The sequence below is a fragment of the Brachypodium distachyon genome, chromosome 3 (assembly GCF_000005505.3).
Source record: "Brachypodium distachyon strain Bd21 chromosome 3, Brachypodium_distachyon_v3.0, whole genome shotgun sequence".
In the NCBI taxonomy this organism is placed as follows: Eukaryota; Viridiplantae; Streptophyta; class Magnoliopsida; order Poales; family Poaceae; genus Brachypodium; species Brachypodium distachyon.
This window is the reverse complement of record NC_016133.3, coordinates 13,881,882-13,907,851: the sequence shown is the minus strand read 5'-3', so window position 1 is coordinate 13,907,851 and position 25,970 is coordinate 13,881,882. Positions and strand designations below refer to the sequence as shown.

At 43.0% G+C, this 25,970-nt stretch overlaps 1 protein-coding gene and 3 pseudogenes across 2 annotated transcripts; 2 read left to right on the top strand and 2 right to left on the bottom strand.

Moving 5' to 3' along the window:
• The first annotated feature begins 63 nt into the window (after positions 1–63).
• LOC100833086 lies at positions 64–6,042 on the top strand (annotated as a pseudogene).
• Positions 6,043–7,215: 1,173 nt separating this feature from the next.
• Positions 7,216–12,626, bottom strand: LOC100832778 (annotated as a pseudogene). The gene is made up of 3 exons (XR_001406973.2): positions 11,590–12,626; positions 8,722–10,679; positions 7,216–8,613 (listed from the first exon to the last, which is right to left on the bottom strand). The product of XR_001406973.2 is annotated as a putative disease resistance RPP13-like protein 3 (transcript).
• Positions 12,627–14,021: 1,395 nt separating this feature from the next.
• LOC100832464 lies at positions 14,022–19,489 on the top strand (annotated as a pseudogene).
• Positions 19,490–21,490: 2,001 nt separating this feature from the next.
• On the bottom strand, positions 21,491–25,351 carry LOC100832154 (putative disease resistance RPP13-like protein 3). The gene is made up of 4 exons (XM_024461778.1): positions 24,438–25,351; positions 22,328–24,344; positions 22,092–22,173; positions 21,491–21,992 (listed from the first exon to the last, which is right to left on the bottom strand). Exons 1-3 carry the CDS (start codon positions 25,253–25,255, stop codon positions 22,105–22,107), a joined length of 2,904 nt encoding a protein of 967 aa, XP_024317546.1. The 5' UTR covers positions 25,256–25,351; the 3' UTR covers positions 21,491–21,992; positions 22,092–22,104.
• Positions 25,352–25,970: the final 619 nt, after the last annotated feature.

The following is a 25,970-nucleotide window of genomic DNA, read 5'->3' as shown; positions in this document are numbered from 1 at the left end:
TACCATATTAAATATGGACCAGAGACTTCACTGAACTGCCAGTAGAAGTCTTCATTCAAGCAGCCTCTTGCTCCCACCCACCACATCAGATCTCCAGCTCCCACACAACCACATCACATATCCAACTCCCACATCCTGAAACCTCACATAGCAAAAATTCAGCTCGCTGGTGGCAGAGAGCAATGGAGGTTGCTCTCATGGGCATTGCCACGGGGGTGATGAAGCCGCTCCTCTCCAAGCCCACCACGCTGCTGGAGAAAGAGTACGCCAAGTTCAAAAGCGTTCATCGTGATGCCCAGCTCCTAAGAGATGAGATGCGCAGCATGGAGGCTGCACTAGAGACGCTTGCTGAAGCGGAGCAACTCGAAGGCGATGTGAAAGTCTGGAGGGACAATGTCCGCGAGCTGTCCTTCGACACGGAGGATTGCATCGATGACTTCATGGCTCTTGTTGAGCTATCGCGTCATGGATCTACGAGCTTCAAGAAGTACATTGACAAGTTGACGAAGCTCAAACCTCGTGTTAAGATCGGCAACGAGATCGAAGAAATCAAGAGACGTTTAATTGAAACAAGCGACAGACACAAGAGGTATAAAATCCGGCAAACACCCGACTCAAGTAATTCTGCCATTGACCCTCGTTTGCCAGCGCTTTATGAGGAGGTTCATAAACTTGTCAGCATCGACGGTCCTAAGGATGATATGCTTCAGTGGTTCCAGAGGAATATTTCTTCGACGGAGCTTAAAGTGCTGTCAATTGTTGGCGCTGGAGGTCTTGGTAAGACCACTCTTGCAAACCAAGTCTATCATACAATTAAACACCAATTTTCTTGTACAGCTTTTGTATCGGTTTCTCGAAAACCTGATATAAAAAAGATTCTGAGAGACATAGCTAAAGGTGTGGGGATCAATGACTATGCATCGGATGATGATGCGACACAACTCATCGATAGAATCAGAAATTACCTCCAAGACAAAAGGTAAGCCTCATCACTCCTTTATACTCAGTTTCAGTTTATTTCCAAATGACATGCTCAGATTTTCATACCCTTATTTCGGTCACAATTTTGACTGCGTTAATTTAGTACTTTATTAATAGGGATATTTGAAAAAATGCCCTTATTACTTGGGCAGTTGCCCCAAAAGGACTAAGTACTTTATACTTTCTAAAATACCCCAAGTTACTTCTCTCATTTTGATAAAATGCCCTGATTTGGTTTAATGAAGAAACAAACCTCTCAACTAATGATCTTGGACATGAAATTCCCCAATTCCAATTTGATCTTTGACTCAATCCTCTCTCTCTTTTGCCATCTTCATACAGTTAAACCTGAAAGTTCATGTCCTAGTGGGGTATTTTATAGGAAAACTAAGCATAAACATGGAACGAGAGCATCTTATCAAATGAGAGAAGTAACTTGGTTGTTTTAGAAAGTGCAAAATACTTAGTCCTGTTGGGGCAACTGCCCAAGTAAGAAGGGACACTTTATAAAATATCCCATTGATACTAGGGAATTTCCTATGGGATTTTATTTGTAATGATTATCCATAAATAATTTCTTTTAAGTTTTAATTATTAATTTATTTGTCTTAATAGATATATCTTCGCCTTTATTAACAAAGTTGAAGGTTAGGCCATCAGGTTTTAAATTACTTAGGGAAATGAAGACTCCATGACTTGGTAAAATCCGTTAATACAAAAGAAATGTAATAATAATATAATTTAATAATATATATGCCTTACCCAACCAAGGAAAAATTAGGATGTTATACGTCCAACACCTGGATCAACTGGCCTTATCGCCTTATTTGGAATTCAGGGCGGGTCTCGACATCGGTGTGGCTAGACAGTTGTCGCTCACGTGGTCAAATGAGCAAGACTTGTTATGAATAGGGCAACCTTACAGCCGCAGACCCAAACCCAAGGCATCATCTGTGACCACTTCCGGGCTGTCAAGGAAGACCCAAGCTATATTTAGGAATATTATAGATATGATGAAGTGTTTCTTTTCCATTTCCATGTCTAGTAGGAGCCGTCTTGTTTTACAAGTTATCTTGGTATGTTTAGTAAAAAAAAGTTATCTTGGTTTATTGATCTAAAAAAAAGTTATCCTGGTATCTCCGATCAATAAAATACAGAGGCAGATTGTATTAAGATTTAGGAACCATCGATCAATAAATTAGATACTTGCCTCATTGGGTTGTTCACAGCCTTGTTGAGACAGCAGGGGGCGAGCACCAGCGTACGATAGAGCGCGAACCTCACTGGTTTCACTCCAAGTCCTAATTCCCATTCTGATATCCTCCCTGACCTCCCTGATTCTTGATCCCATATCATCTTGGTACCACAACCGTCTGTCCTTGGTGCCCACCACTAAAACCAGACACGATGGTTGAATCTATGATCTATCACCATGGAAGCACTTGAAAAAATTGAGCCCTTCCTCCTGGATCTCAGAGTTCATCTGTGGCTGCCCTAGGACGTTGCTAACCTGAAAGAGAAGATGGCTGCTACGCAGGTGTTTCTCAACCTCATTGAAAAAAGGAGGACCCACGACGGCAAGGTTGAAGTTAAAAAGGCTTGGTAGCTTGTTTTTGGACGGCTTGACCCTTTTCAAACCGTTGCCTACTTGCCTGTAAATATTACCCTCTTCTTCTAATTGAACGGCAGTGCCTCTGCCAGTTCTTGGAGCAAAAAAAAAAGTACAACTACCACACACGCGACAGAGTAATCATACCTCGCCCAGTAGAAATGAACAATTAGGAACTAAAATTATGTACCTTTTGTATAGAAATGCTTTCATTTCCTGTTATAATCATTAGCATGATTTAGATATGAAGTCAGTGGAATATCCCTTGTGGTATATCTTAAAATGGAATTAAAATATCATAGAAGTATTTGTCGAGACAAAGTTACCTATGCAATTTTCATCAGAGTGAGAGAGGATCCCACCTGAAGATCTATGCATTCATATAGATAGCATTTAAGCATTGCACATCAGCATTTCGTCAGCTAGCTAGCCGTATCTAGTGTTATGCAAGTTTGCATGCAATTTTAACCTTAAGGAGTACTCCCTCCATTTCACAAAGGTTGGCGTATTTTGTTTTGTTAAGACAAGCCTTTGACCAATGAAAACTCTATTGATATGTATTTTTTTCATACATGAAATTTATATCAATGGATTCGTTTTTAAAAGTTCTTGCTAATGATCATGATTTCGTATCATATAACTTACATATTTATAGAGTAATTTTTGGTCAAAGGCTTGTCTTAACGAAACGAAATACGCCAACCTTTGTGAAATGGAGGGAGTAACCCGTTGTTAAAATCACGTGGCAGGTACTTAATTGTAATTGATGATGTATGGGGGCACAGATGCATGGAATACTATCTGGCTTGCATTGAAGGATAATAACTGTGGAAGCAGGATTATCGCTACAACACGTAAAGCTGCTGTTGCATCACATTCTTCTTCACAAGGCGGTTATTATTATAAAATGGAGCCCCTTACTTTTCCTGACTCCAAAAGGTTGTTCTTTGAAAGAGCATTCGGTGCTAAGGATTCATGCTATGAAGAGTACTCTCATCTGGAACAAGTATCTAAGAAGGTTTTGGAAAAATGTGCTGGTCTACCATTGGCTATCATTACTTTGTCTAGTTTGTTGGCCGGTAAAACTGCAGAAGATGCATGGAATAACGTTCTAGCGTCTATTGGTTCTGTACTTGCAAATGATCCGAGGGCTGAAGACATGAGCAGGATATTATCTCTGAGTTACTTTGATCTTCCTCAGCATCTGAGAACTTGTTTGTTATACTTGAGTGTGTTCCCAGAAGATTATGTGATCTACAAGCAGACTTTGATAAATAGGTGGATCGCTGAAGGATTCATTCATAAAACACAAGGGTTCACCCGGTCAAAAAGAAAAGAACAGAGTGCATATGAAATAGGCGAGGGTTATTTTAACGAGCTCATCAATAGAAGCTTGATCCTTCCGGTTGATGTTAACTATGGACAGGCACAGGCATGCCGAGTACACGATTTTGTCCTTGATTTCATCACATGCAAGGCCACTGAAGAGAATTTTGTGACTTCATTTGATGATCTAGAACAGGGGCAGGTTTCAGGTTACAAGGCTCGCAGGCTTAGTATCATGAGTTACAACAGTGAAATGGCTACCATATCTGCAAGAAGAGGCGATCTCTCTCACATTAGATCACTCACTGTATTTGGGGATTTCGTGCAAAATTCTATGCTGGATTCCCCAGCTCTTCGCGTGTTGGATCTAGGAGAATGCCGGAAGTTAAAAAACCATCATCTTGCATATATTGACAAGTTCTTTCTTCTCAAGTATTTGCGTATCAGATCAGATTCCATAACTGAGTTTCCAGAAAAAATCAGAGGCCTTCAGTATTTGGAAACACTGGATGTACAAGACACGCACATCGACGAAGTGCCGTCAACTATTACAGGGCTTCAACGATTGGCCCGTCTATATGTTCCTATGGGCACTCCGTTTCGAGGTGGAATAATTGGGCAGATGCAGAGCTTGGAAGAGGTAGAGGGGTTTGGTGTTGATTCCGAACTAGGAAAATCTCTGCTAGAATTACGTCAGCTAACCAAGCTAAAGACTTTGAGTGTAACAGTTGCGAATTATTTGCTTAACATGGGGTCACCAAATAAAAGAGATTGGGACGATATTCATGATTATGTGGGAACTCTGTTATCTTCAAACAGCTTTCATCATCTTGCAATAAGCTACAGTGATGAATATCCATACAATGGCCCACTGTCACTTGAAGCATGGTGCCCTACTACTCGTGAACTTCAGAAGCTCTACATATCTGTATTTTACATTGACAAGGTTCCAAGCTGGATAAGATCGCTTGGAAGTCTCAGGGAATTGGAACTCTCTGTGCATTGCCTGAGACCGGAAGATGTTCATATCCTTGGGGCAACACCCGCTTTGGTTTTTCTCAAACTAAAGACTCATTATGGCAGAAATGGAAGGATCTTCATCCGTGGTGGGTTGTTCACAAGTTTGCAATATTTGAACCTGGAAATTGAGTATTGTGGTACCGCGTTGGAGTTTGAAGCGGGATCGATGCCTAAGCTTGAGGACCTCAAGCTTACATTTAAGCCGCATACGACGAAGTGCCTGAATGGCGCTCCTTCTGATCTCGGCATCCAGCACCTCTATGCTCTCACCAAGGTTCATGTCTCTATTCTTGTCTGGTCTGGCACGGGAGATGAGGTTGAAAGTCTTATCAAAGCTGCCGTCGGGACACTTCCCAACCATCCCACTGTCTCAATTGTGCGTCCTAATAAACGTCAAGCAGAGTGTAGACATTTTACAGAAACCGTAAGTCCTCTGCCATAACTGCCGGCACTGATTAGATTTCTTCAGTCACTATTGCATGGGCTTTGTTTTAATTTCGTTCTTGTGTTTTGAAGTGGCAATACAAACGAGAGTGTGCCGCACTGACTGAGAAGATTGGAAGTCTTCAAATTGAGGAGCATGGTGGCAACTAATGGCGGCTTGCAGCATGTCTCATAAGGGTGCTTGCAAGTTCTTTATCCTCCAAACTCCGTGCCATGCATGTTCCCTCTCAATCATTTGATACTACTCCGTACTACTCTCTCCGTTCCATATTAATTGATGAAATATTACATGTGTCTAAACGTTTTTTGAGTATAGATACATTCATACTTAATATGGGACGGAGGGAGCACATTATTACTCTGTTTGTGACACTCGGTATTACTCCAATCCTCATGTTCATTTCCTTTCGGATGTTTCAAACAGGGCAAATGGCTGATGCACACCACCAGCGATTGCTACCTCATTCGCCGTTGAGGTGCCTGCTGGTTGCTATGGTACTGTAAAGGTTTATTGTCGGTTTTATATGCTGCTCTACTTCTGTCGCCGGATGGTGAAGGAGATGATTAAGCATTCAGATTTTCCCGTTGGAATTTGCTTTCCCTGTAATAATTAAAGGAAGCGGTGTCATGCCGTTCCGTACCTAGACTTCATTTCTTGCAAACTTTTTGTCATGTGGGGTCACTTTTTGTCACGTGGGGTCGCATTACCAGCGCATGGCTCCTGCAGCGGCTCCGCAACCATAGTTCGTCGTGTCATAGTCGTTTAAAGAGTTAGACTTGGGATCTAAGTCGAAAAGTTTTTGTCCCGAAGAAAGTTATCCTGCCGACTTGATCTGTTTAAAGTTTCTTCCTTTTACTTGAAGTTGTATTAACTATTTATAACTCTTACGAGACGTTCAATAAAGCAAGCAGAAATTATCAATCTAATTTTTCAGCTTCTCACCTCTTGCTTCTGCGCCTTGTGCCGCAGTAGCGCGGCGTGGTTGCCCCGTCCAACCTATCATGACTACAACCTTAGATCCAGCCCACAACACTTTGTTTCCAAAGCACTTGACTCTTCCAGCACTTTGTTTACATTTTAGTCCTCTGTGTAGGTTGTGTTGGTAAACCCAGCGCCGGTGTAGTCTGTGGTTGTTTGTAAGACATTTACATTAGCTTGCAAGTAATTAAAAGCTGGACCTGATGCTGTTGTTTGAGTGTTGAGTAGATTTGGTAAGTTCTTTGTTTGCAGAGCATAATCTCTATCACTTAAGCAAAGCAGAACTCTTATCCGTTTTCTCGAATTTCTTTTTTGATTCCTGATGTCATTTGTTCAGGTTTGAGGGTAGGGAAACTTGGTGCTTGATCTTGTTCTATGAAATGATGGACATGATCGAAACATCTACATGTCTCATTATACCGCTGTGACTGAATGCATAAACATTCTAAGCAACTAAAATCAAACATTTTGTACCGCTCAGCCATATCTCAAGTTGTTTTTGTACAACTATTACTCATAATGCCAGTACTGATGATGCCTCTTAAATTATTTTCTCTTCATATAGATCATATTTCAGGACTTAAAATGCACCAAGAATCAAGCGCACTTATGCAACATGTACTCAGTCATGCATCAATTAACAGTACAAACCATTTTTCTCAGCTACCCAAAATAATGATTTTGGAGAACTTAACTGGTAGTACAACTCGAAGGCCCAAGTCACACACCTCTAGCAAACCCAAAGTGCATCTTCATTATAGCAAATAGGAGACCCAGTTTTGCTATGTTCTAAGTTGTTCTCCACAAAAGTAAACCTACAAAATGGATGGTCAAATATCCTTTCTACAGTTGATAATAGTAACAAGGATAATCTGTCATCATAAATTTTCTTTCTAGAGTTGATAATAATAACACGCATAATGCCATAATTAGGCTAGAGTCATATACTCACTCCGTCCCATATCAAGTGACTCAAATTTGCCCAAATATAGATGTATCTATACCTAAAAAGCATCTAGATACATGTAATATCTCGTCACTATGAGAGGGAGGGAGTATGTAAGAGCACACTCCTGACTCAACTTTTCCATACTAAATAAAGCCAACACTAAATCTGTATTATTCAGCTGACGGACTTCGCCCTATCTGGGTGATATGTTGGTGTTTCCTTCTACCCACAAAGGAGTCAAAAAGAGATTTGCAGCCATTGGATGATAATCCAAAGGGCCAAAATAGTGACTGAAGCATGAGAAAATTTCAGGCACCTGTTTGTTAAGCCACACTTGTTAACATTCATAAGCAGCAAGCCAACCCCAACAAAGACAAGAGCATTTCCACATCTGCAATTGCTAAGCCACCACATCAGGTAAAGTCCATGTCGTTCAGAAAGCTTCAACCAGCTGCCACCCTGTCGGTGGTAAGTTGATCCTGAGATCATCAAGCTGCACCACTGGGATGATGTTCTCCAAAAGAAGGTTGAACCCCGGCTGTTCTAGGAAGGCGTTGAGAACCACTGGCTGTTCCAGGAAATCGCTGAGTGCTGGCTGTTCTGGGAAGTCGTTGAGGAGTGCCAGCAGCGGGTCATCACTGGTGTAATCATAGCTTATGGAGGGGAGGAGGGTGCCACTGTCATTAGCGGCTACAGGTTACTTGAAGTTGGTTTGTGCCACCACGCTGTGCAGCTTGGTGGCCTCCGTGTCGTAGCCTCCCGCAGCTTCCTCGGCGGTACCAAAGCAGTTGAGCCACAGTGGATTCAGCCGATGCTGGTGATCACCATGGAACGCCACCAAGGACTCTGGACTCGCCGGCTCCCTTGTCCTGGCCTGAACTTTGGAGTTCACCAGCCCCATCACCCGTGGCTGCACCAGGTGTTGAGAGCAGACCTCCCATTGATCGCCGACAATGTCCGTCTCTTCGTCAGACAACACAACGGCGTCCTTGTCCTGATAGTAGACGCGCTGGAGCAGGGCCTCCTCGGCATTAACGATGCTGGCCACGGGTTGCTTGACCTTGAAGCTGGTTTTGGCCCCCGCCCCACACAGCTGCACGGCCGCCGCGTCGTACGCTCTGTCAGGCTCTTCACCGCCGGAGGTCTGTTCGCGAGATGAACCCGTGGTGTGGCAGGAAGCGCGCAGGAGCAGCAGGACGTCACGGTCGTCGGCAGTGGCGGCGGCTGCGGGTTGTCAGTAGTGTTGTGCATCTGCCATCATCAATAGGTAGAACTTTCTTATTCTTCTTCTTCGTCCGCCTTGTACTGTTTAAAAATACCATTAAAAAAATGAAACAAAGACCAAACACCGGAATCACACGAAAGGAGTTATTGGACTAAAACAAATGACATGGTAAATGACAATGGACTTACAGATTTTACAAACTTCAAAAAATGTACACACTGTGCATAAGTTTGTTGATATACAAATGATAGAGTGGGATGATTGGGAAGTGTCTCTATGGCATCTGTGACAAGCATTCCAACAGTATCTGCAGAGTGTAAGTCACCCTTATTAATAATGACCTCAACCTTGGTGAGGGTGGATAGGTGCTGAATACCAAAATCATGAGCATCATGCCCACAGAATTCAAGCTTGAGGTGTTCAAGTTTTGGCATCGATCCTGATTCAAACTCCAGCGAGGTCCCGCAATAAAAGATTCTCAAGCTGAAAAATTTCAGACTTCTGAAACCACGAATGAAGATCATTCCATTGGTCCCGTACAAAGTCTCAGAGTTTGAGAAAAAGCAAAGTGGGTATTGCTCCAAGAATTGCAACATCTTCATGTGTCATACTGAAGATATAGAGTTCCAAGTCCCTCAAATTTCCAAGCGATCTCATCCAATTTGGAACCTTGCTGATGAAACAGTATGTGATGTGGAGCTTCCGGAGACTACAAGGAGTAGTAGGGCACCATGATTCCAGTGGTAGTGACAGGCGTCGATGAGCTGGAATATGATGGGCGTTGAGGATATATAGATGGTAAAGATTGCATGACGATATTAAAGTTCCAAGACAACTTCGAAGGTTGTCAGCTTGGCTTCCTCCTTCTGAGCATAGTATTTTCAGCATCCTCAGCTTGGTTAGCTGACTGAATTCTTGGAGAGAATTCACTCGTCCTTTTTCGTAGGATAAGACACCAAACTCATCTAGATCCTCTAAGCTCTGCATCTGTCCAATTACACCATCAGGAAATCTAGTGCAGCAATCAACATATAGACGGGTCAATCGTTGAAGCCTTGTAATAGTTGATGGCAATTCTTCAATGTTAGTACTTCGTACGTCAAGTGTTTCTAAATACTGCAGTTCTCCAATTTTTCTTGGGATCTCACTTATTGAAGATTTTCCGATACGCAAGTACTTCAGAAGAAACAACTTTTCAATATTTGCAAGATGATGGTTTTTTAACCACCAACATTCTCCTATATCCAACACACGAAGAACTGGGAAAGCCAACAAAGAATTCGGGACAAAACACCCAAATGTAGTAAGTGACCGGACATGGGAGAGATTCAGACTTGAGGATATCGTAACCTTTTCATCATTGTGATTCTCGACACAAAGTCTGCGAACCCTGTAACGAGAAATGTGTGGATGCACTGTAGCATCGAAGGAAGTGACAAAATTTTCTTCAGCAGCCTTGCATGTGATGAAATCAAGAATGATGTCATGAACTTGACATGCCTCTGTCTGGCCATACCTCACATCAACTGGCTGAATCAAGCTTCTATTGATGAGATCATTAAAATAACCCTCACCTACATCATATTTGCACCGCTGCTGTTCTTCGTGAATGAGTCCTTCGGCAATCCATCTACTTATCAACCTTTGTTTGCTTATCGTATCATCTTCTGGGAATACACTCAAGTACAACAAACAAGTCCTCAGATGTTGAGGAAGATCATAGTAACTCAGAGATAATATTTTTGTCATGTTCCCAGCGTTAGGATCCTTTGCAAGTGCAGAACCGATAGCTGTTAGCACCCTCTTCCATTCCTCTTCCGCAAGCTGATCAGCCAACAAACTAGACATAGTGATAATAGCTAATGGTAGACCAGCACATTTTTCCAATATCCCCTTGGACACTCTTGCCAGATGAGGATAGCATAAATCCTCAGAATTGAATACTCTTTTAAAGAACAACCTTTTGGAATCAGCGAAACTAAGGGGTTCCATTCGATAAACATATCCACCTTCAGAAGAACATGATGCAATTGCAACATTACGTGTTGTAGTGATAATTCTGCACCCAAGATTGTTATTCAACAATGCAAGCCTGATAGTTTCCCATGCTCTTGTGTCCCAGACATCATCAATTATAATGAAGTACCTGACACATGATGTAACAAAAGATATATTTAGTGTGTGTTTTTCTACAACTGCATGCAACACTTCCATTAACTGTGCGATGTGGGACTGCGGCTGGCTGAAGAAATATTATTAGGCTGACACATGATGATAGGGAGCTGAAATGAATGTATGAAAACTGATATGTTAATTTCTCTATTGAAAATGTTATTAGGCTGACAATGCATGCAATCCAATTATATCCTTATGGTTGTTTAGGTCGTTCATATTAAAATGATACATGTATATTTGGCTAAAAGGAATACCTTCTTAATAGTATAACTCAGTCAATACATGTATATTTGGTGCTTTTACTTGTTAGGCCGTGGTTGTTAGAACTTGTGTTAATTACCTTAGAATCTTTCCTGTCCCAAACCAACCTAATACCTAAATCATAACTACAACCTCCGATCCAACCCACAAGCACAAAGTTCTCAATAAAGTGACAGTAAAATAAAGAAACCTGAATGTTCAGTACATTGCATTATGAGCACTTCTACAGACAAGCTTGTGTGCAGTCAAAGGCCAGAATGTGTGGAGTTCATGATCAGCTTCGCTAGGCCATTAACTGGAATGATTGATGGATGCGCCACTAGTGCAGTATTTGTTAGCTAGTGGAAGAGAAGAGTGTGTGTTTTTCTTCAGAGTTTACATTCAATGGCCGTCACTGTGGGTTTCAGATATTAAATTTTTGCCAAATACATCAAATTGTTGCCGAGTATTACAGATTATTACTAATGGCCGACTGATTGCCAAAGCTCTTATAGTGTTGCTACAGACCTTTGCAATGCCACCTATTTCAAGCTAGAGCACTTCCAACAAAACTTGGTGGAAAATCCTAGAACCTGCATGCACAAAACGATCTATCACTACAGGTGATCAGGCAGGCTTACCTTTCTTCTTCGAGATGTTTTCTCAGCCTATCAATGAGCTGCTTGACATCATCATCCGATGTGCTGTCAGTGATCCCCACTCCTTTGGCAATATCTCTCAGAATCTTCTTCACATTAGGGTTTCGAGACACCGACACGAAAGCTGAACACGTAAATTGGTCTTTAATGGAGCGGTAGACTTGGTTTGCAAGAGTAGTCTTACCGAGACCTCCAGGACCAGCAATCGACAGCACTTTGAGCAGGGTGGAAGAGGCCTCCCTGTGAAACCACTGAATGATATGCCGCTTAGGACCATCGATGCCAACAAGGTTATCAACCTCCTCATAAAACGCCGGCAGCCGGGGATCAATGGCACAATCAGTACTCCTAGAGTCAGGTGTTGGCAAGAGTAGCCGATACCTCTTGTGCCTCTCGCTTGCCTCAGATGCACGGGCCTTGAGTTGCTTTATCTTCCCGGCGACCTCATGGCGAGGCTTGAGCTTCTTGACCCAGTCATAGATCTTCTTGATGCCCGCAGCAGATCCACCGCCGGCGTCTGGTCCGCCGCCGTCGGCACGAGCCACGAAGTCGTCGACGCAATCCTCCATGTCGTAGGAGAGCTCGCGGACTTCGTCCATCCAGATCCTCATCTGAGGGTCGAGCTCCTCCTCCGAGTCCGCGAGGATCTGGAGCGTGGCGGCCATGGTGGCCATCTCGTCTCTTATGAATTGGGTGTCGCGGCGCGCGCCTTTGAGCTTGGCGTACTCTTCCTCCAGCAGCGCGGAGAGCTTGGAGAGGAGCGGCTTCATCGCCCCCATGGCGGCGCTCACGAGAGCAGCTTCCATCGATCTGCCGCCGGCGAGCTTCCTGGCTGCCTGCGGGGTGAGCTTTCAGGAATCAGGATTAGCGGTGGTTGCTCTCTCTCTCTTTTTTTTTAATCCAGCGGCACCACGAAGGAAAAAAGAGAAGAGTTTTCTTTTTCACATCAAATATCAGTGAACAGGAGGCTCACTTGGTTCTGAGAAAACTTGGCAATCTCACGTGTTTTGTGGCTAGCTTCCCGTGGACAATGTCTAAAGATGAGAAGCACTCGTCATAAATCGCCACCGTCATCGATGTGATAGTTTTAGGCCATGGAGCAGTGCCAGGGCCTCAACCATTTTCACAGTCCACATCTGAAATGAGTGCAGGCGGATGACTTGCGACTGCAACACTTTAGCGTCGCTCGTCGCGGTTAATGTCCCCAGTACCTCTGTCCAATGAATCATCAGAGAAAGAGAGCTCTGTGTTGAGTTTCGACATGCCTCCCGGCAGCCTTCTCCCTCTTGATTCTTCCTGGAGATGGACTACACAGAGATGATGTGCATGCTAAATTCTTCGAATTCTGATTCTTCTAAGTATCCTTTTAGCGTTAATTTTTGTCGTAATCGTTTAGACGAAAGGGAGTGAAAGAATTACTCATATTAGCTGGGGACATAATAGTGCGTGTCCTAAGAATCATTCGGCGATGTCAACACCACATGTCGTGTTGGTTACCTTTTGATCCTTTTAATATATTTCTTTTGGCCTTTGATTTTTTTCTAAAAAAAACCAAACCAAACACCTTTTAATACTATTCTCTTCGTTTCGTATTAAGTGACGAAATATTACATATATTTAGATGCTTTTTGGGTACAGATACATCCATATTTGATCAAATTTAAGTCATTTAAATGGGACAGTGGTGGAGTAGTATATTTTCTTTTTCCTTGAAAAAAACACAAAACCAAACACGTTCTGAAATAATGGGCCTCTCCTCCCCCGGAGCCGCCCCCACCCCGCTGCGCCACCATGGCTTCGCCGCCGGCTCTCCCTCTCCCATCCGCCGCGCTGCCCATCCCCATTCGGCTTCTTCGCCGGATCACGTGGCAGTTGCATTCACTCATATTAACCGGGGACATAATAGTGCGTGTCCTGAGAATCATTCGGCGGTGTCAACACCATAGGGCGTGTTGGTTACCTTTTGATCCTTTTAATATATTTCTTTTGGTCCTTTGATTTTTTTCTAAAGAAACAAAACCAAACACCTTTTAATACTATTCTCTTCGTTTCATATTAAGTGACAAAATATTACATGTATTTAGATGTTTTTTGGTATAGATACTTCATATTTGACCAAATTTAAGTCATTTAATATGGGATGGAGTATACCTGGGCAAACCCCGGGCCGGGCTTCATAAAAGCCCGACGGTCAAACCTGAAGCCCGGCCCGGCCCGGCCCGAAAATAGGCCATTTAAGCATTAAAATAATTATTTTTAAATAAATAAATGATTTTTTATTTCTATTTTTCCTAAATAAATACCTGTTTTTAGTCATTTTGAGCTTTCAGGCCACCGGGCCGGCCGGGCCGGGCCACCCATGCGCAGGTATAGGACAGAGGTGGAGTATTATATTTTCTTTTTCGTTGAAAAAAACACAAAACCAAACACGTTCTGAAATAATGGGCCTCTCCTCCCCGGAGCCGCCCCCCGCCCCGCTGCGCCACCATGGCTTCGCCGCCGGCTCTCCCTCTCCCATCCGCCGCGCTGCCCATCCCCATTCGCTTCTTCGCCAGAGCACGTGGCGGTCGCATTCACCCCGGCGACCCCCACCCGCGCCCTCTTCCTCGAGCGGCCCCTCCGGCGATCGAGCTATCCCTGCTCCGTTGAGAGGTTAGCGGGTGATTTCTGCTCTTCACTTTGCGTATAGTTCTCGCGAACGCAAAAGCTACCTGCAGAACGGGGGAAAGTATGCAAATTTCAAACAAATTGCTCTTTTTGCGGCGAAAATTAATTTGGTTTTAGTACTGCATACCGATAATACGAAACAGCACTACAGGTTCTTCAGTACTTGCAGCATTTATCCTGGGCTGATTAAAATGAATTTCTCACTCCGGCCGACGCGTTTTTGTAGATTCGGCTGGAAGAGATGCTTTTAGGCTGGAAGGTGCTCCACTGCTTCCTAAACCGAATAAAACTATGCCAATTTGGATTGGCATTCCCCGACTGGAATCAACTGTGCATGTATATCCCATTCAGAGCTTTTTCTCTGGGAACAAATGCTTGACTTTTGTACTAGTAAATTGTAGGGTCGCCACAGATTGTAGACAGATATATAATTGTTATGTGCACCAACTACACGCACTGTTTATTTATTTAGTTAAGCTTAAAAGTAAGTTATTCCTATGTTGAGTCGTCGAGTCAATGTCATAATCAACAAAATCATCTATCAGCCACCCGACTGACCAAAAGGGAATAGTTTAGGCAGGGGCTTTCCATGCAGTTGCTCCTCAATGAAAAAGGTAGAAAAGCGTGTTGTTTGTGCCTTATTAGATGGACCAGAGGCCTCTACTGGAGGAAAACACAAACATTGAAGTAACCACCACATCACTTGTGAACTCTCACATAGCAGCAAGCTCATCGGTGATAGAGCGATGGAGGCTGCTATTGTCACTGTTTCTACGGGGGTGTTGAAGCCCCTCCTGTCCAAGCTCTTCAAGCTGCTGCAGGAAGAGCATGCCAAGCTCAAAGGCATTCGCCGTGACGCTAGGTTCATAGGAGATGAGATGCGCAGCATGAAGGCAGCGCTAGAGGCGCTCGCGGATGAAGAGCAACTCGAGCCAGAGATGAGAATTTGGCGGGATGAAGTCCGTGAGCTTTCCTATGACATGGAGGATTGCCTTGATGACTTCGTGGCTCGTGTCGGGTATGATCCTGATGGATCTACGGCCCTCAAGAAGTTATTTGACATGTAGAAGAAGCTGAAACCTCGCCATCAGATTGCTAACAAGATCGAAAAACTCAAGGCCCGTGCAACTGAGACAAGTGAGAGGCACAAGAGGTATAATATTGTCCGGCCAAGACCTGACTTAAGAACTTATGCTGTTGACCCCAGGCTACCGGCGCTTTACGTGGAGGTTGATAAACTTGTCGGCATTGATGGTCCTAAGGATGATATCATCAAATGGTTTCATATGGAGGGTTTTTCCACACAGCTTCAAGTGTTGTCTATTGTTGGTTGGGGAGGTCTTGGTAAGACTACTCTTGCAAACCAAGTCTATCATGCCATTGCAAGACAATTTTCATGTGCAGCTTTTGTGTCGGTTTCTCGAAAGCCTAACATGAGGAAGATTCTAAAAGACATTGCTCGAGGAGTGGGCGTCACCGACAATGCACCTGATGATGATGTGCAACAACTGGTTGATAAACTCAGACAACACCTGCAAAACAAAAGGTAAGTATGATCACCTACAATAATGTATGTGATTGTTGCTTGGTTTTTTACAGTTTAGAATTGCAATGGCATTTTTTGAATACGCAAGAGTTGCAGTGGTAACTAAACACGTCCTGGCATTTGGCCTTACCCAAGCTTATGCATAGAAGTGCGTCTTTTGCAATGCACCAAACATGGATATTTCAATTATGATGCCCATCAATATTCAAGTGCTACTTGATTTAGGTACTCCCTCCGACCGGAATTACTTGTCGAAATATTACATGTATCTAGACGCTTTTTACACATAGATACATCCGTATTTGGGCAAATTTGAGACAAGTAATACCAATCAGAGGGAGCACTAGATTTGACTGGTAGGAACGGCTCTAGGATATTGGATAAGTACCAGGATTATAACAAGCATGAGTTAAGAAATAATCATGTATGGTCTAAAAAAATTAAGTATGAAGCAACAAGAGTACTTTTTTGTGTCGAAAACTGCTGACAGTTTCTGTAAGATTTCAGTAATAGGAACCCACAGTTAATTAATGTTAATGCTTTATGCGATTTGTAGTTAACTTTACAGGTTTTGAGTATTAAGTACATCTTTGTTAAAATCATGTCCCAGGTACTTTGTTGTAATTGATGATGTGGAGCACAGAAGAATGGGAAACTATTAAGCTTGCATTATGGAATAATAACAGTGGGAGCAGAATTATGACTACAACACGCAATAGTAAAGTTGCATCATGTTGTTCTTCACAAGGTGGCCATGTTTATGAAATGGAACCCCTTGGTTTTGCCGATTCCAAAAGGTTGTTTTTTAAAAGAGCATTTGATTCTGAGGATTTATGTTATCCTCATCTGAAAAAAGTCTCTGATGAGATATTAAGAAAATGTTCCGGCCTACCATTGGCTATTGTTACCGTGTCTAGTTTGTTGGCCGATCAGCAGGCAGAAGATGAATGGAGAAGGGTGCTAGCTGCTATTGGTTCTGCACTTGCAAAGGATCCTGCTGCTGATAAGATGACAAAGATATTATCTCTCAGCTACTTTGATCTTCCTCACCATCTGAGGACTTGTTTGTTGTACTTGACTATATTTCCAGAAGATCATACTATCTGCAAACAACATTTGATAAGTAGATGGACCGCCGAAGGGTTCATTCATGAAAAACAAGGGCAAAGTCGATATGAAGCAGGCGAGGACTATTTTAATGAGCTCATCAGTAGAAGCTTGATCCAACCGATCGATGCAAAGTATGGTCAGGTGGACTCATGCCGAGTTCACGACATCATTCTTGATTTCATCACATGCAAGGCTGCCGAAGAGAATTTTGTCACTTCATTTAATGATGTGGAACATGGGCACAGTTCAGATTACAGAGTTCGCAGGCTTATTGTTGAGAACAGCAATGAAGAACATGCTACCATATCGACAAGCCTGATTCTCTCTCAGGTTCGGTCACTCACAGTATATGCGCACTATGCTCGAGTTTCTTTGGTGAGTTTCCCAGCTCTACGGGTATTGGACCTAGGAAAATGCTGGTGGCTAGAAGATAATCATATTGCAAAAATTGGAAAGCTGTTTCTTCTCAAGTACTTGCGCCTTGCAAATGTTGAGCTCCTCCCAAAGGAAATTGGAGAACTGCAGTATTTAGAAACACTGGACATAACAGATACCAGAATTCTAGAACTGCCGTCAGCTATTACAAGCCTTCAACGATTGGCCAGTCTATATGTTCCTAGCCACACTAGATTTCCGGATGGAATGATTGGTAAGATGCAAAGCTTGGAATATTTAGGGACATTTGGCATCTACTTCTATGAACAAGGGAAGCCATTACAAGAATTGAGCCAGCTAAACAAGCTGTGGAGGTTGCAGGTACTACTGGGTAGATTTGAATTGTGGGAAGGAAAAGCCCAAATTGAGGGTCTTCACAGTTACCTGGGAACATTAATATCTTCATGCAGTATTCGTCGCCTAGAGATCCGCAAGTGCAGATATCTTAGTGAGACAACTTATTTTCCACTGTCACTGGAGTCGTGGCGCCTGACTACTCCTTGTAGCCTCCAGGAGCTACACATCACATACTGTTATATTGACAAGGTTCCAGATTGGATGAGATCGCTCCAAAATCTTAGGGAATTAGAACTCTATATTGTCACTGTGGCACCGGAAGATGTTAGGATCCTTGGAGCAATACTGACTTTGCTTTTCCTGAAACTAAAGACTTTCTATGGCACCGATGGAAGGATTCTCATTTGTGGTTTCAGTCGTTCGAAATATTTCTACCTGGAACTCCTTTACTGTGGGACCTCGCTGGATTTTGAAGAAGGATCAATGCCAAGGCTCGAGCACCTCCATCTTGAGTTCCGTGTGCATGAGATGGAGTGCCTGAATGGTTCTTCAAGTTTTGGTATCCATCACCTCTCTGCCCTCCTCAAGGTTGATGTCTGCATTTTTTGCAACTTTGGCAATAGCGACAATCCGATGGCAGGTTTGGAAAATTGCTTTGGCAAATATATGGGAAGCCTTATCGAAACTGCCATCAAGACACTTCCCAACAGTTCCCCGCTCCTTATACCAGATGGAAATGTAGCATTCGGAAATGTGGACTGTGAACATTACATAAAAATTGTAAGTTCTCTGCCAGAATCGCAAGCATTGGTTACTTAAGTTCATCCTTCTAGTTTGCCCCTACTGCTGTATTTCTTTCTTCCATCCCACAAATTCTTGTCCGGCCGTGTAATAATTACTTAAAAGAAATTCAAACAGTTCGAGACGGACCATGAGGTGGAGGATGGAGGAGGAGGTGCAGGATCAAGCCACTGGCACATGCGAGGAAACCACTGGCGAGTGTGGTCGTTTGGTTATACAAAAAGTGTAAGCTCCCTGGCCCCTGCAGAATTGCTGGCACTGGTTACTTCAGTTCATCCTCTTGGTTTGCGACTCATATTGTATTTCGTTTTACACCGCAGAAATTCTTGACCGGTCATTTAGCTAGTTAAATAACACTGAGCTCGCCATTATTGTTTGAGCTTGTTTTATTTTTCTTATGGTGTCTGAGAATTTCTGTGTGGTATTTCGAACAGGGCAACATGGACGAAAAGGAAGGAGAGGGGAGGAAGATGCCAATGGTAAAGAAGAGAAAGAAGAAGAGGACAAAGAAGAACAAGAAAGTGTTGTACAATGACAAATGCACACCGCTGGTTACTACTCAAGATGGCTGACTAGGGGGCTGTGATGAAGGACAGACCGGCTAATTCTTTTCGAGGACAACTGGAATCAATGCTCTGTTGATGTTGCTAGAGTTCCTGTTCAGTCTTCTTCCTCTATAGTTAGTTGGCTTGATGTTGTCTTCCATGTTGTTGAGATCTTTTGCTGTCAAGGTGCCCCCGCTTTTTTTAAGTTAAACTGTAAGCCAGCATACCTCGCTGGTTGACCACCCAAGCTATGCTTGGTTCTCTGCCCGCTTTGGTTGTTACTGTAGTGTTTAGAGTTGCTGTCATTTTCATATTCATCATTTCTTCTCTATTTTGGTTGCTGCATTTTGGGATGCTAACGCGGCTGGGTTGTTCTTCCCTTGCTGTAACTGTTTGCAGGCAGATTTTGTTTCAGTTATGAGTGTCAGTGTATGAAGTAGTGAGGCAACTGGGTCATGGCTAAAAAATGCCATTTGAGGTACTTTTCTGTCCTATAGGAAATAATGTAGCAACTTCCAGCATACAAATATGAACTCACAGGCCCAAATGCAGTGCATCTAATGGTTGTTGGCGTCACTGACAAAACACAAATTCAGTTTAACCGGTCAATTGTACAAGTGTAAGTATTTAACTGGTCCAGAGAGCATATTTGTCATCAGAAGAGACTGGGCTTGGAAGTTGAGAGTACAACTCCCTCTATACAAATATAACATGGGGATGTATGGACATTGAGAGGGAAATGATTTCTAAAAACGATCTCAGCTGTCAATACTAACTTATGGTCTCTCATGTGATGTGTAAAGTATAAACCGACCTCTTGTGATTTTCCACCAACCGAACATGAGATTACACTACCCTCTTAACCCAAGCTATGCTTGGTTCTCCTCCACCAAGAAGTGGTTCTCTAGCTATGCAACTAACATTTCCTAAGCTTCCATCAAACTATGCTCTAAGTTCATCCAAGTTTATTGCCTACTCCACAATTTCATATTAACGTTATGGCAATGTGGCAAGCAATCTAATTGCAAATTTTACTCTGTTCTATACATGATTGACCATTCTGTTTTCCGTAAATAATGTGGAAGGACTATTTACGAGAAATATGCTACTCCCTCCTATCCATATTAATTGTCTCAAATTTGCCCAAATATGAATGTATCTATGTCTAAAAAGCGTCTAGATACATGTAATATTTCGACAACTAATATGGATCGGAGGGAGTAATATATTTCATTCTACCCACAAAAAGTCAAAAAGGGTAGCAGCCATCCAAAGGACCAAATTAGTGACTGAAGTATAAGAAAATTTCAGGCACCTGTTTGTTAGGCCACACCTGTTAACATTCATAAGCAGCAAGCCAACCCCAACAAAGACAAGAGCATTTCCACATCTGCAATTGTTAAGCCACCACGTCAGGTAAAGTCCATGTCGCTCAGGAAGTCTTCAACCAGCTGCCACCCTGCCGGCGGTAACTTGATCCCGAGATCGTCAAGCTGCACCACTGGGATGATGTTGTCCGAAAGAAGGTTGAACTCTGGCTGTTCCAGGAAGTCGTTGAGAACCACTGGCTGTTCCAGGAGATCGCGAGTGCTGGCTGTTCTGGGAAGTCGTTGAGGAGTGCCAGCAGCGGGTCATCACTGGTGTAATCCTAGCTTACGGAGGGCGTCACTGTCATTAGCAGCGGTGGCCACAGGTTGCTTAAGTTGGTTTGTGCTGCCACGCTGTGCAGCTTGATGGCCTCCTTGTTATAGCCCCTCGCAGCTTCCTCAGCCGTACCAAAGCAATCAAGCCACAGCGGAACCAGCTGATGCTGGCGATCCCCATGGAACTCAATCAAGGACTCCGGACTCGCCGGCTCCCTTGTTCTGACCTGAATTTTATTTTTAAATGACAAAAACAGATCAAGGAAACAGAGCAAAGTTTGATCTAAGCTTCAGTCTAGACAGAGCACTTGTCGATGAGACGACATGGCACTCTGGCAAGAACATTTTGAGATTCACTCGTTTATCATTAGTCTTCGTTACTCCCTCCGTCTAATTATGGTGCCCTGTCGGGAGTAGTACTACATTTGTAACAAGGAGACACTCAAGTCCCAAACTTAATGAATGATATTTCAGTCTAAAAAACATCTAGATACACGTAATATTTCGACACTTAATATGGGACGGGAAGTAAAATATAAAGCTTAAGAGGAGTGTCTATTTCTCAGTCGCCTAAGAAATAGTTATTTCTCAGTCAACAATTGTAGCCATCCAATTAAGATTTTCTTATCCATCAGGCCTACAATAATCTTACACGAATCTCAATGATTGAATCAAAAGATTGTTATTATCGATTGAGAAATAGTTATTTCTCAGTCGCCTAAGAAATAGCAAAACCGTAAGAATTTTGAAGCATGGGACGGAAAAGTATATTTGATTACTACCTCCGCTGCTCCAATTTCTATCTGGCACCGACCCACACGACCCAATCGCCCTGATTTTTCGGGGTCAGCCCAGTGACCCAATGGGTACGCCTGGCCCGTTCCCATCCCTAACAACACAGAAGCAGATGACAACCGCAGACTCGCTTGCAACTAGCTGCTGCAAGGACGACTGCTTGAACTCAAACTCAAGGAGTTTGCAAGCACAAAGGCTAGGTCCGGTACAGCATAACGCTAGTTGATCATAGTTACAGGGAAATTAAGCAAATTTTAACAGCAACCAGAGTAGAGAGCAGCATATAAAACCAAAAGCAACTTTAACGTAGACTAATACTCCCTGAGATCAATAAAAAGTGTCGTCCACTTAGTACAAAATTTGTACTAACTTAGTACAAAATGGACGACACTTTTTATGGATCAGAGGGAGTAACAGTTTGTCTCGTAGGCATGCAGCAACTCCCTCCAGTTTCTGAACACGCCCAGGCAGCACAGAAGCATAATCGGTGTTCTAATTGTTGTTGCTGCTGCTAGCTATCCACCCGGCCGCTTCATCGACCTTGTCCTGTTTGATATACCAAAGAGGAATGGAGATTAGCTTGGATGACTGACACACTGCAATCCCACATAGCCACACTGCATTGCAAGTTAAAAGGAGAAGTACCTTACTATCCCCCTCAGACTTTGTCCTGTTCAGCATGGAAGCTTCGAATCATCTCGGTCGGTACTCCATAGATTGCACCGTACTGCTTCAACCAATTTAAACAGAGTAACTAGTAAGGAGTTATATCATTAATTTGTTTGTTTGTTATAAACAGCTAGCCAACCAAGAATTTACAGTATGGGAGAACTTAAACCGAGAGGATCAACTCAAGTATTTTTTATCATCAGGAAACTTACAGAGTTCACAAACTCTTCAAAATGTTCACACTGTGAACGTCCTCTGTATGTATGCTCAAATGAGAGAGTGGGTCGTCGGTTAAGTGTCATGATGGCAGTTTCAATACGTTTTTTTACATGAAAATTGTGCCTGCCAAAAATGCTGATGTCAATCTTGGTGAGGGCTGAGAGGTGCTGGATGCCAAAATCAAAAGCACCATTCACGCACTCCCTCTTATGCACCTTTAAGTAAAGCTTGAGGTGCTCGAGCTTTGGCATCGATCGTGCTCCAAACTCAACTGCCGTCCCACAACGAGATATTATCAGCTTCAAGTATTTCAAACTTCTGAAACCACCATGGATGAAGAAGATCCTTCTGCTAGCGCCATAGAAAGTCTCTAGCTCGAGAAAAACCAAGGTGGGCATCGCTCCAAGGACCGCAACATCTTTTGGCTTCATAATGAGGATACAGAGGTTTAATTCCCTCAGATTTCCAAGCTCACTCATCCATTTTGGAACCTTGTCAAGGAAACAGTGTGTAATGTGGAGCTTCCTGAGGCTACAAGGAGTAGTGGAGCACCATGGTTCCAGTGACAATGGGTGAGGGTACCAAAGACCATCATATTCATAGTTGAAATATAGATGATGAACTTTGCATGAAGCTATCAGAGCTCCCACATATCTTTCAAGGCCCTCAACTCCTTGGGTGCCCGACTTGGGTAGATGTAAACTATAGAAGTGGAAATGTACTCCCAATGTTCTCAACTTGGTTAGCTGACCAAATTCTTGCAGAGACTTCTCTAGTTCAGAGAAGACACCAGATACCATTGGTTTGTTCACACCCAAGTCCTCTAGCTCTTCTAGGTTCTGCATCTGTCCAATTACTCCATATGGAAAACTAGAATACCGAGGAGCATACAGACGGACCAACCGTTTAAGATTTGTAAAAGTTGATGGAAGTTTGTAAATCCGTGTACCACTTATGTCGAGTGTTTCTAAATACCTCAGTTCTCCTATTTCTTTTGGGAGCTCAGTTATTTGACACTGTCCTATACGCAAGTACTTCAGAAGAAACAGCTTACCAATATTTGTAAGATGGCGGTTTTCTAACTCACTACATTCTGCCAAGTCCAACATACGGAGAGCTGGGAAAGACCGCAAAGAATATTGCACGAGATCCCCAAAAACAGCAAGTGAGCGGACATGAGAGAGAATCGGGCTTATCAATAATGCAACCTTTCCATTCTTGAGACTATTAACAGAAAGCCTGCGAACCAGCCTGTGACCTGAAGTGTCCCTATGCTCTACATCATCAAATGAAGTCACGAAATTCTCTTGAGCAGCCTTGCATTTGATGAAATCAAGAATGATGTCGTGAACTCGACATGCCTTCGTTTGGCCATACTTTACATTAATCGGCTGGATCAAGCTTCTGTTTATGAGATCATTAAAATAAGTTTCCCCTAATTCATGTTTGCTCCAACCTTGTATTTCATGAATGAATCCTTCGGCGATCCATTTATTTATCAGAGATTGCTTGTTGATTTGATAATCTTCAGGGTATAAACTTAAGTACAAGAAACAAGTTCTCAGATGGTGAGGAAGATCAAAGTAGCTCAGAGATAATATCTTTGTCATCTTATCAGCACCAGGATCCTTTGCAAGTGCAGAACCAATAATAGCTAGCACCCTGTTCCATTTATCTTCTGCATGCTCATCAGCCAACAAACTAGACAAGGTAATAATAGCCAATGGTAGACCAGCACATTTTTCCAATATCTGTTTCGATACTTCTGCCAGATGGGGATAGCATAAATCGTCAGAACCAAATGCTCTTGTGAAAAACAACCTTTTGGAGTCATCAAAACTAAGGGGTTTCATTTCATAAATATGACCCTGTTGTGAACAACAACACGATGCAACTGCAATGTTACGTGTTGTAGTGATAATTTTGCTCCCATGATCATTATTTACCAATCCAAGCCTAATAATTTTCCATGCTTCCGTGTCCCATAAATCATCAATTACAATAAAGTACCTGCCACATGATTACAAAGATGTATTCAATGCTGAAAGTAGAGGTGCAAAAAGGTGACCCTGACACACATATACATTATTAAAGCTTTCGTACCTTTTATCTTGAAGGTGCTCCCTGAGTCTATGAATGAGATTCTCCACATCATCGTCCGGTGTTTTTTCACTGATCCCCACTCCTTTGGCAATGTCTCTCAAAATCTTTTTTATATCAGGGTTACAAGATATTGACACAAAAGCTGCATGTGGAAATTGGCTTTTAATGGTATGATAGACTTGGTTTGCAAGAGTAGTCTTACCAAGCCCTCCAGCACCAACAATTGACACCACTTGAAGCTGTCCAGAAGAACCCACCACCCTCTCTCTTGTTAACTGCCTAACGATATGCTCCTTGGGACCATCCATGCCGACAAGTTTATCAACCTCCACGAAAAGCGCTTGCAGCCTGGGGTCAATGGCCGACTGGCCAGAATGATGTGTTGGCGGGGCAAAATTGTACCTCTTGTGCTTCTCGCTTGCCTCAATTGCACGGGCCTTGAGCTCTTCAAGCATGTTTGCCATCTTATGCTGACCCTTTAGCTTCGTCCACGTATTCATCTTTTCAAAGAACTTGTCCAGGCCCGTAGAGCTCTCACGCGTTTGGTCAACACGAGCCATGATGTCATCGATGCAATCCTCCATATCAAAGGACAGCTCACGGACATCATCCCTCCAGATTATCACTTCGCGGTCAAGCTCCTCTGAATCTGCGATTATTTGGAGGGTGGCACTCATGCTGCGCATCTCACCTCTTAAGAATTGGGTGTTACGGTTCACACTTTTGAGCCTGGCACACTCTTTCTCCAGCATGTCTGTGAGCTTGGACAGGACCGGCTTTATCACCCCCGTGGCAACGCCCACAAGAGCAGTCTCCATTGGCCCCCTCACCAGCAAGCTTTCTGCTATGTGATATTTCAGGATGTGGTAGCAGGAGAAAGCTGCTTAAAGGCTTCTCTGGTAGTTTCAGAAAAGGTCTCTGGCCCATCTAATACGGCAGAGAGACAACTCTTTCCTCTATAAGCAGCAAGATATTCTGTTCTGTTCAATTGGACCTCCTGCCTTCTGTTTTGTTGATTTGAGTCCTCAAGCTATCTATCTAATTGGCCCTAACACTAGTTTGAATAATCCTGAGATGTCATGTCAGCTAACTCTTGCCACGCAAGGCTGCCTACTGTCTTAACTTAAGGTTTTAAACTTGTCTTGGCCAAGAAAATACTAAAACTGAATTCTGGAACCGAAACTAAAAATGACTCTGTATCCCATATAGTTGGTACTCGTATACTTGTTTGAAATGAAAGGTTAAAAACATCATTTCAGCCATGTAGGGTTTGAGATGGCATGACATTGCAGTCATACCTTCTTCCTAGTCTCGAGTTTTTGGAATCCTACGAATCAAAGAGGCATGTGTAGAAAATTTTCCTGCAATGGCAATTCTATCCTATAGCCGCAGGAAAAGGTCATCCAGTATGGCCTTACTTTTATTGTTGTCCATGAAGAATTGAAATAGATCCCAGCAATTTTCCTGCAATCTATCAAAACAGTCATTTCTGTAGTTTTTCCTATGTTTTCAATCATTTGCAGTACACCTGCA

What these genes read in the sequence shown, in the direction of transcription:
- LOC100832154 (XM_024461778.1), bottom strand. Translation starts at nt 25,255, where the DNA reads ATGGAGACTGCTCTTGTGGGCGTTGCCACGGGGGTGATAAAGCCGGTC. An exon ending in GAGCACCTTCAAGATAAAAG is followed by an intron (nt 24,345 to 24,437) that starts GTACGAAAGCTT and finishes ATCATGTGGCAG; the next exon opens with GTACTTTATTGTAATTGATG. An exon ending in TTGAAGAGTTTGTGAACTCT is followed by an intron (nt 22,174 to 22,327) that starts GTAAGTTTCCTG and finishes TGGTTGAAGCAG; the next exon opens with TACGGTGCAATCTATGGAGT.